Source organism: Colossoma macropomum, unplaced genomic scaffold (genome assembly GCF_904425465.1).
Source record: "Colossoma macropomum unplaced genomic scaffold, Colossoma_macropomum, whole genome shotgun sequence".
Classification (NCBI taxonomy): Eukaryota; Metazoa; Chordata; class Actinopteri; order Characiformes; family Serrasalmidae; genus Colossoma; species Colossoma macropomum.
In genome coordinates, this window is record NW_023494801.1 from 12,672,965 (window position 1) to 12,684,397 (window position 11,433).

Below are 11,433 nucleotides of genomic sequence, written 5' to 3' on the forward strand. Positions count from 1 at the left end.
ACACACACACTTCTTTCATCATACCAAGAAACTAAACATATTTTAAAAAGTTTTTTTTATTAAATATTATATTAAAACTTTTTTTTACATCGTATCTTAAATCATGCTCAAATCACTGAAATGCCTATGTAATTAGTTTACTGCAAAATATCATTTTCTTAAGAGCTTTTATCACAAACATGAATAATTCTACTAACATTTACAGGACAGCTTCATAACAAAACAAATGCAGTTTAAAACAAAGAGAGATTTTCAGCAAGTTGACAGTTGATGTACAGTGACTTGAGTGACTGATTGTCACTCTGATCATAAGGCACTGAGGTTTTTGCATCTGGACTTTTGTGAACAATTTTCTGATAAAAAATATTTTAAAAATCAAAACAAAACTGAATACACATATCACTGGTCCTCCAACAGAAATGTTAACGGGAAAAGTCGATGTGGATAGAAAAGATTACTGTGCCCTTTTATTGCAGACTATTTATTTGTATTTTTAAGCTTGTGTGTGCAGACTTAACTGCAAATATAACTTCAAATTCAGGCCTTATCATGCTTCACCCACAAACGCATTCTTTCATAAAAAACCCATGTAGCATAATGAGAAACTAGTACAGCCCAGTTTTTATCAAAACACAATGCCTTATTATTTTAAAAGTTATTTTAAATATTTATTTTCTGTGTATAAAAGACCACAATGACAGGATTGACTGGATGTAGTTTTTTGACGTACAATTGTATTTTGTGGATGAACATCTGACAGATAAACTATGAAGAAACTTCAGCTATAAGCTTGTCCAACTTAGCTAAGAAGTTGCGAAGGACACATTTGTGGGTGTAGCTTGGACAGGTTGACTGCAGCTGTTAGTACAGTCAGTCATACACTTTGGTCACCATGGTGCTGAGATACATTTTAATGGATGTTACAGAGAAATCGCTTCGTATCCACAAGTCTTTTCAAAACTCAGGACACACGCCCATCTCACTTCATACAAAATCATACTAAAACATGAGCAAGTGTTTTGTTTTATTTGTTGATTTTCGTTATTCAAGGGCAGCTGGTTGAATTCAGGAGCAGAAGTGGAATTGTTTTTTGTTGTTTGTGCATCTGTGCATATGTAGGCCTATGTTGCACAGATTCTTCAAGCAGACTGACCCCATGACCCTATGGCCTTCATTTGTTTGTGCTCTCATTGCCATTGCAAGGGTCAGGGTTGGGGAACAGCTCAGGGTTTTCTGCTAACGTTGCACGGATCCTCTTCTTCTCCTTGAAGCGGCCTGAGTGAGACACTTTAACGTGACGTCCTTTTGTGGCTGTTTTGTCCACGATGCGTTCGAGGCGGGCGTTGAACTGGCTATCATCGGGTGGTCCAGCAGTTCCGGGTGTGGCCTCGGCATTGATGTATTCTGCAGGGATCTCATACAACACCTTGGGCTCGGATTTCTTCTTGCGGAGGAAGGTCAGCTTCCACCATGCAGGGGCAGGCTCTGCCGTAGCCATGGGGAAGGAGAGGTTAGGCCTGCAGGAATGAAGAGAAAGAGTGGAGTGAGGTGGATGAGTTGAACTCAAATTTCTATCACAATATTTTCCTCAATCTGGAAAATAATGACATATCATGATGAATAAAATATTACTAGCCTAGTACTACTAATGCAACAATACACTCGGCCCTCGACTCAGTTCAATTCCTGATGCTGGATTCACGTTTCGATATTCTCACAATATTTTGAACAAAAGCCAAATGAAGAATAATGATGACTTGCAAACAATGCAATTTTATTTAATGCTATAATTGGTCCATCCCGAATGTCCATTCTCCACTATGCAGGGTCATTTTACTTAAGCTGGGAGAATATATTTTGTTGTGGTGGACACTAAAGATAGGTGCTGTTTAGATGTCACTTAAATACTGGTTTGTACAATAAGATTTTATGTACTTATATTTTAGTGTGTACAGGCATGTGTGGTGTGTGTGGGGACACTGGCCCCTTATAGAGTTTGGGCCAGAAGTGAGAGTAGCTGAACTCAGTAAGCCCTGCATGGCATGCATCCTAGGGAATTTTCTCTTTTTGTGAAAGGGAAGAAAAAAGAGGAGTAGCATTGCTTTTAAATTGTTCAACTTGAGTCAAACGTTTCTGGGAGTCTTCCACAAGCTTCTCACAATAAGTTGTCGGAATTTTGTCCCATTCCCCCTGACAGAACTGCTGTAACGTCAGGGGGAATGGGACAGTATTGTTGGCCTCCTTGCATGCACACGCCTTGTGCCCATACATTTTCTATGGTAGTCCCTCTTATAGCAAAGCACCCCCACAACAAGATACTGCCACCGTCAACCTTCATGGTTGGGATGGTGTTTTTTGGCTTGCAAGTTTTTTGCATTTTTTGCAACAAAGTACGTTCATCTCTAGGATGCAGAACACATGTCCTTCCTGAATGGTATGATGGCTGCGTGGTTCCACAGTGTTTGAACTTGGATATTATCGTTTGAACAGATAAACATGCTACCACCAGGCATTTGTAAATTGCTCCCGAGGATGTACCAGACTTGTGGAGGTCCACAGTTTTTTCTGATGTTATGGCTGATTCTTTTGATTTTCCCATGATGTCAAGCAAAGAGGCAAATAGGCCTTAAAATACTGCCACAGGTACACCCCCAATTAACTCAAATGATATCGATCAGAAGTTTATAAAGCCATGATATAGTTTTCTGGCATTTTCCAAGCTATTTAAAGGAATAGTCAACTTTATGTATCTAAACATGTGACCTAAATGTATTTTGATATATTGAATTATAAGTGAAATAATTTGTTTGTAAACATTTGTTGAAAAAATGGCTTGTGTCTTGTACAAAGTAGATGTCCTCAACAACTTGCTAAAACTATAGCTTGTTGACATGGAATCGGAGGAAGCCGTAAATATGAGATATGCAGAAAAGATGATGGACATTCCTGTTGGACAAACCTCCACCTTTGGCTTAGGTTATATAGCTAAATGAGAAGCCCAATGTTGTGAAATCCCCCTTATTTTGTCATGGTGGAGTGAATGAGATGGAGTTAGTGTGATTTCTGTTAATATATTAGATTTATTCACAGTGAAGACTGAGAGAAGTTCATGGAAGCATAAAGGTTTGGGTTTTCATAAAAGAGACACAGCAACATATACTTATTCACATATGTAACAGAGGCACCATGTTGCAGCACCTCTGGAGCAGCCTTGCTGAAAAGAACAACATCATTCCCCAGCGAAAGGACTGGGCCATTAGAACCTACAGTCCTTAGACACCACATTAATTTTCCTTCACTGCTTCCTTTGGGAATTTAACAAGAAACCTTGCAGTTTCTAACTGAGCGCACTCACCACTGAGCTGCCGCTTGAGTTCAAAGTCAAAATTGCTCATGGAGGTTAGCAATAAGAAAATGGTTGTAGTGTGTAAGCCGAGATCCCAGAGGGTGTGGGCAGCAGCTAGGCTAATGTTAAGATCTGGGTCTATGGGGTGACAGTGCTGCTGAATTTTTCATTGCAACTCAATAGGTGCCATATGGCTGAGCTATGCTAAGGTGGAATCTGTGGAGCTCCAATTACGGGCCTCTAATTTCATACCTACATACAAAAGCCAGGCTACATGCTAACAGGATGCTAATGTTGATCTGCTGATCTGACCTAATACAAGGTCCTAGTTAAGTTAAGGTCCCGTAGCCTAAAGTGAAGGTAGTTAGTAGCCTATGCTGTTGCCTATATTACCTGCATAGCTCACATTCATGGCCAATTAACCACTGTTCATACTTTGACCTAATAAAGGAAAGTAATAACTCAATCAGTCTAAGATAAGAAACTGAGTGTTGCAATGTCATCTTGCTGTATGTGACTCATGCTGTACTTTGCAGTAGCTCTTTCTGCTTGAATAGGCCTCATAGAGCAAAAGGCAGGTTAGGCTAAGGTTAGTCATGTTACCATCAGAGAAAGGCTGTTGCTGGGGAGTTTGTTAGGGCCGTAATACAAGCATAAAAAAAAGAGCAAACACACCTTCAATCTCTCTCTCTCTCTCTCTCTCTCTCAAACACAGAGAGATAAAGCTGCAGCATTGTGCCTGTGTCTATTCAAAGGAAAGGAGTAAACTGGCTATGGTTGGTTGCTCAGCAACAGAGCGGTCATTTCCATACTGTATGCTAATATCTAAGGTCTGTGTGTTGACTTTTGCCCTCTTTCATGTTTGTATGGGAACAGAGAGAAACTAGGGGTGGCACTCTTTCAGCCTTCAGGCCAAGAGGAAGTTACATTTAGTCTCATATTAAGGCAATTTCTCATTGTCTGTTCTATACCAGAATGTAGACAGAGGTTCTACGCACAAGGATTCTGTGCCTTGTTTGATGAAATTCACTGCTGGAGAGTCCCCAAATTTGTTTGCAAAAGACAGATGCAGTTTATCTTGGTCGCCAGGTCAACTGGCATTGGTGAATCATTTAATTAACCATCATTTAATAAAATATCACAATATTTGAAACAATATACATTCTCCTCTGCTAGATGCTCTAACTAGCAAATTATTGACTGGGAATAAGCTATCTGATTATTTAATAGTGGCCTTTTTCCTAAAAAACTTGAACAGCAGTTCAGCTTTGGTCAAAATAATGCAGTCCAGCATGAAAAGCCATGAAGAGACTATATTTTATAATACCAGGTTATTTTAATAGTGCTGGCAACATGGATACCTAATTACATTTAATATGGTATATATCTACTTACTGACATAAATTCTGACCTCAATATGGACACAGCTTTAACCATTTTGCTTCATTTTTGTGGATTTAAGAGGCTGGACCTGCGTCAGCCCACACTGAGTAAAGTGCAGGGCACATTCACACGCTACGCCTGGCTTGCTTTCATTCATACCCTGAAGGTATGAATGACTGACAGAAAAAAAGAGGTCAAGGATTAAATGGTGCCTTTAATATTTGAATTAATGTGGTTATATTGACAGAGGGGAAGCCGTGCTGGATCAGCATTTGCACTCTGAGATGACTGACAGAATGGGCCCCAATTTCATGACGTAAGTAAAAGGTGAAGTTTCTGGTACAGCGACAAGAAGCATTTTATGGTCTGTTAGGACGTGTACAAAATTCAGTTTTGCTTCTTGTCTGAAGGTAAGAATTTGGGCCTGTCTTAGATCAGTGCACACTGGCCATGTCTACAGAGCGTGCCATTGACCCACAGGGAAATTTTGATTTCATTCAAGTGGTCTGATAAGTGCGACAGGTTATGATAAGGCACAGTTGCTTCTGTGCCCGAGTTTCGATGGCCGTCTATCTCTTAATCACATCCTCTGATCTGACTAATCATGCAAATCCAATAAAAACAGACCTGGTCAGGCCACACAGCCATTAAACACCACTCTCTGAACTTTACAGCATAACTGAGCATAATATACAACTAAACCTTTCAGAACACTGTCTCTGTAGGCTACAATAAAGATGTTTGTGAATCTGTGTTGCAACCTCCATGAGGTTTAGCTTTATTGTTGCTGCTGGATGATGAAATGTTCCTGTATTAAAAGCAGTTTTCTAGAAGTTGAGATTTGAGATGAAGTGAGAGATGAGTTCATTTTAGATTCAGACGTATCTGATTTGAAGTTTGAGAATACTCCTCCCTAAGCACAAATCTGAATCAGTGGTGCACTAAAAGGATCCAAACTTTGAGAAAGGCGTTGTTTTACAAGCACTATAAAGGTACAGCCTTTCTTCTGTTCTGCTCTGCACCTCTTATCTCCAGTGAGATAAATCCACTGTAAATATTTACTAAATGTGGGGCAGCAGAAAGAGATGAAGTGGAAAGCGTCTGTTCAGAAGAGATTGCGTGGAAAGCAAGTCTCGTTGACTTGCATAATGGCATGGACAAGATTTACCTCTTATTTGAATATGAATCTTTGGGCAGGTTCTCTGGATGCAGGTGAAAGGCCTACGCTAAAGCAGTTTTTAGTGAAGAATCATGAAATGTACGGTAATTTAGTTCAAGATTACAACTAAGTTGTGTCTGGAAGGCCACCTCCCTGTAGAAAACTACTCGACCACTTGAACACAGAAATATAGAACATGGCTTTGTTACATCTGTGAAGGTTTTCAGTCATCCAGGTCACTGAACTGTGATAAAATCACCTTTAGCAAAACATATACAGATCATTAGAACTGATGAAGCCCCTTAGATGACTAGCAAAATGGCAAGGTTATACTGTAAGTTTCATAAAAATGACATAGTGTTAATATTTCTACTACTACATCTTTCAGATGTACCATATTTGGATGGTTGAATTTATCTTTGTTCATTAAATCACCAAGGCCAAGGCCACTGGACACTTATAGCATGCAGGTGGGCTGGAGCTGGACACTGGTGTTGTTGCACAGCACCACTGCATGGCTTACAAGTAAGTAACTTTCTCCATTCTGAATTATTTTCCAGCGCTTTCGTGTCTGATTCACCAGAACTGAATGTCATTGGGAATCCAAATAAATTCACTTACTTGCAATGTTTCAACTGTGGTACAGTCTAGTTTCATCTGACTATCTGTTCTTAACTTCATTGGAAAGTAAAGATTAAACATTTTAAAGCCAATATGAATCAGAAATCATAACACATTTTCTAGTGTGCCATGACACACTTCCAAGGAAACATAATATTATTATCGGAGTTATCTCAGCAGTTCACTTGATGATGGGTGGAGGTGGTGGAAGGGGGAGGCAAAACATGTTATTAATTAATATTATTTTCCCTGCCCACTGGTGAATAGTGATGTAATTCAAACTCAGACTTTTAGAGGTGGGCAGAAGTCACAATATTGTGTCAAAGCTTATGACAAAAGAAGAATTTTGTCTTATAAATGAAATGATCAATTAAGCTTAATAAGACCAAGGACCTGAACTAATATTTTGATTTCAGGTAGACTTTAACTATTTAGCTCTTTCCATTCTGAATTATTTCCCAGCACTTCATACTACGATCATCACCAGAGCTGAATGTTTTGAAAATAAAAATTAACCAACCTTCATGTACTTACTGCAGCAATGTTTCAAATGGCCTGATTCGTTATTTGTTACTATTCTGAGCTTCACTGGAGATATTTTTTCTCACTCATTCTGCTGTTACAGTTACACTTAAACAGGAGTCTACAAATTATAATACTTATGTAGAGTCATAAGCAAAAGTTTGGGCACTCCTATATATTTTGGAAGTGAAAGTAAGTTAACACATCCTCTACAGAGAACACACTTCTGCCCATTTTATTGCACAAATACAGTTTATTTGCTGAATTTAGCATATTGAACAGAATGTGCCCTGTGCAAAGGTTATAGCAAATTTCATGTTTAATTTAATTTTATTTTCAGTGTTAAACTCAGCAAATTAACAGAAATTGTGCACTAGAATTTCCAGAAAATGCCATATTTAATTGTGTTCCCTATGGAGGATGTGTTCTATTTTTAGTTAGAAAATCAACAAAATGTAATTTGACCAGACATGCCCAAAATTTGCATAGGACTGTAATTGGTATTATAATACTTGCATAAATGTACAAGTACTCTGCATGTGCTTCCACTTGAATAAAAGTACGAAAGTACTTGCTTGTGAATGTACTTATGTATCACAAGTATAAGTACTTATTAGTATACTGTGTAATTGTAGATACCAATTATGTTGATGATCAAGCTGTGTGACTGTAGACATGATTAACTAACATAGTTTTTCATGTCTGCTGTTATAAAGGGCTCCTTGTTCATTGCAATAATACTATACAAGCTCTATTATAACTTAAAATACTTTTACTTCTGATACTTAAGTACATTCAAAAGACATTGCTGAAGAAAACATAGACTATTACTAATACATATTTTATCAATAGTACTGCTTTTATTCAAGTACATAAGTATTGCAATTTGTATACACCACCAATTTATCTACTGCAGTAAAGTTCTGAATTTGATTAAAATTTTGCGGTGGCAAAGTATTTAATGTAAGTCAAATAAAAGAGAAGTTTTCTTTACTGGTTTACTACTTCTATTTTTATTGAGAAATGAAGAACATTGTGGCTACATATACTACAATATTTAGATTACATTTTAACATTGATTACATTCAATGGCCTAGCTCTGCTTTGTCATCATGTCAGGACAAGTAAGCCGTGAGTGACTAGCGGCACTTTTTGGCTAGGTTAAAGGCTTACTTGAGGCCGTTAACGTATGAGCCTCTTTGGCCAAAGGTCATCAGAACAGCTCTTCTCTCAGCTTTGTTTTAGCAATTCATAAAATTTAGTACATAGACTAAGAACCAATGCGACCAAATGAAATGATTTATTATGTTTTTCCCCGTGTATGTTTTGGACTGTGCTAATGTCTCCTTTGGTGGATGCTTTCAGTAAGGTCCTCTCACCTGTGCGAGTGAAAGTGCGTCACGGAGGCTGGGGTTGCGATCGTCCCTCCAGAGGTTATTGGCCTTTAGTTCAGTCCACTCAGCGCTGTTTACAGTCAGGTCCAGTGAGTGCAATCATTGCCCTGTGCTGATGGCTTGAGACCGCTTTTTCCACCTTTTCATTTGTTCTCGTTCTCTCCCTTGATCTCTCGCTCTCTCTCTGGTTTCGTGTATACTCTTCACTCTGACAACCAGGTGCAGCTTAGCAGGTGCACACTCCTCCTACTGTATCACATACACACACCTTCGCACACAAATGTGCTCATGGCCACACATGCACACTGAAAGAGGCTCCACCTCCCACTCGTGCTTGAGTAAACAGGGCTGTGGTGACATGGTGACAGCAAATGAAGACACAAACACAGAGCCACACTTAGCAGATCTCATCTGTAGCCCACTAATTAGCTCTGCAACACCTTTACACAAGAACCTACCAGTCACTAACACATAACCACAATGACCAGTTCAGTCAGACCTCTACACAGAACTATGCTCACTAAAAACAGTCCAGCGTACACACCAAATGGGCAGGGGTTGATCTACTAGGCTAGACACAGGTCATGACACTCGAGTAGAAGATGGTACAGTCAGCGAATCAGCTTTGTAAAAGGAAATTTTAATGATTTTTCACAATTTCTGCATAATGAAATGGTTACAGTGTAAACAAAGTAATTTAGATTGGTCTGTTATGAAAAGCTCTGTTCTAGACAAACTTACCAAGTCAGAATTGTCCACAGTGGTGGTGATAGGAACCAGACGTCCACTGTGTTTTAATTCCTCTACAACGTACAATACAGAAAGTTATTCAATTAAATAGTTATGAATATACAGCCTGATATCTAGGACATTGCTTTACAATAGATTTGAGATAAGGTTTTGGCTTAAAATCTTAGCTTTTTGCTTTTACTTATGTAAACCACACTGAATTGCCGTTGTGTACGAAATGTGCTGAATAAATAAACTTGCCTTGTCTATAACATTTTTAACTATTCATGATCATTGAGGTACATGCAGGGCATTCCTCAACACTCCCAAAGAAATTTACTATTATTAACATTACATATAAAGACTTAGAACACATGTATGGGTTCACTGGTCATTTTGGATGATAAATAAAATTGCTATATATGCATTGTAGACATTACAACCCCTGGTTCCTATCACCATAAAGAAATTTTGCAAATTAATCATATCAAAACACCCTAAATGACTTTGTTTACATATCAAGGACTGGTTTATGTTGAAATTCAGAAAAGAATTAATTAAATGTGGTTTGTCACATGCAAATTTAAGACATAAGTTATTGGCTCAGATCTTGGTGCTAAAAGAAAGTCTCAATGAAGAAAAGATGGCAGCGTCCAATACACATAATTTCTAGGGGTGAGTGCACCACCGTACAAATTCCAATCTGTGCTAATGCTAATGACTTTCTCCAGGTCCAGTGTTACCTACATGCTTTATACATAGACCTACATTCACTAACTTAGTCATACCTGCACTGGAAAACACTGTAATGGAATGTGTCATATTTAAAATACAGCTCATTCCATGTCAACTCACCCAGAAACTGTAAAAATTAGAGCAATATTTTCAATTTAATTTAATCATGCAAAATTTCAAAGCTGTGATTCAATTAGTTTTTATGAATTTTTGAGAACTAACTCATTTTTACATGTCTAACATAGAACTAAATTGGCAGTGTCTAAAGCCGCATAATGTGCTATACCATGTACTATGCATATTACATTAATAAATGCACTACTAATAGTGGTGCATTATTTTGACATACTATTTAGTATGATAGCTGTGTGGGTTTGGACAGAGCCACTGACTGGTTTAATCTCACCCCTACATAGAACTGTGCTAATGATCATACACTTCCAAGATCAGTGCCATTTAAAAAAAGAATTAACAAATCAATCTAACATAGAACTACATTCATTAGATCAGTCTTATCTGTACATAAAGCTACAGCTGATACAGACTTTAGATCTGCTACATCTAAAATATAGAAGCTGTTGAATCAGATGTGATAAAGCTTAATAATATTGTTAGCTGCTATGCTAATACCTCACCTCTGTCCAGCAGAGGGCAGTCACTCACTCGCACCAACATAAGCAGTTCTACAGCACTTCCAGTGCTGGCACAGTGCCCTGGCATGGGTATGTATGTGGAAGGGTGGTCAGTGACCAGTGACCAGATTGGTGCCAGGGGTCAGATTCAGGCTATTAGCCGCAGTGTCTGCACTGTTGGGGACCACTGAAGCTGGCCTGGTTTTCTGGCCCCTGAGTGTAGGCATGCACACTCATGCAGGCCAGCCAAGACTTCACAGTGAGAAGAAAGGACACTGCGTTTGATAAAGCCAAAAGGCTTCATGCAAAAGGGAATAAGTATGAGATGGGGTTGCAAGAGCTTCTTGCGAAGATTTATGTTTTGTTTTATTTGACTTTAACTGAGTCTCACTGACATCTGTAGGCATTTAAGAGGTATAATAATTTGCACTATTTTTATTTGATTCCCAGTTAGTCTTTTTCTTATCCCATTGTTTTTTATCCTGTTGTATCCCATAACTTTTCTCTTCACACAGCAATGACATGACACCCAGCCGGGACTGGCCATCTCCCTTGCCAACAAGGCCCTGCTGCAGGCAGGCCTGCAGGAGGTTTTCTCACAGATCTGCCTGCTGTTGGGCTTTTGGCCAGGAAAAGAACCAGTACAAGGGTGGTAAATGTGACTAACAGCTAATGTAGAGCTGTCATAAAGCAAGTCCAATTGCAGACATGTTTGGTGCTGGAAGTTTGCTTCTTTAGTTCTGTACTGGAGCTACAAGGCTAACGTAGCTAACAAGTATGGATGTTTAAACCTTGGCACTGGGCATGCTTATATCATCATTATTTTGATTCAAACACCATTCAGTTATTAGGTTAACTGCTGAGTTGAGTTAATAGTAGTTATAATAAATGTTTGTATTGAGTAATCTAGTT

The 11,433-nt window shown here is 38.6% G+C and overlaps 1 protein-coding gene across 1 annotated transcript; it reads right to left on the bottom strand.

Moving 5' to 3' along the window:
* Positions 1–36: 36 nt before the first annotated feature.
* prr15la (proline rich 15 like a) lies at positions 37–8,742 on the bottom strand. The gene is made up of 2 exons (XM_036590000.1): positions 8,411–8,742; positions 37–1,517 (listed from the first exon to the last, which is right to left on the bottom strand). The coding sequence occupies exon 2, from the start codon at positions 1,496–1,498 to the stop codon at positions 1,172–1,174; it is 327 nt and encodes a 108-aa protein (XP_036445893.1). The 5' UTR covers positions 1,499–1,517; positions 8,411–8,742; the 3' UTR covers positions 37–1,171.
* Between the last annotated feature and the right edge of the window lie 2,691 nt (positions 8,743–11,433).

Bases quoted from the DNA above. Each gene is read 5' to 3' on its own strand.
- prr15la (XM_036590000.1), bottom strand. From the start codon at position 1,498: ATGGCTACGGCAGAGCCTGCCCCTGCATGGTGGAAGCTGACCTTCCTC.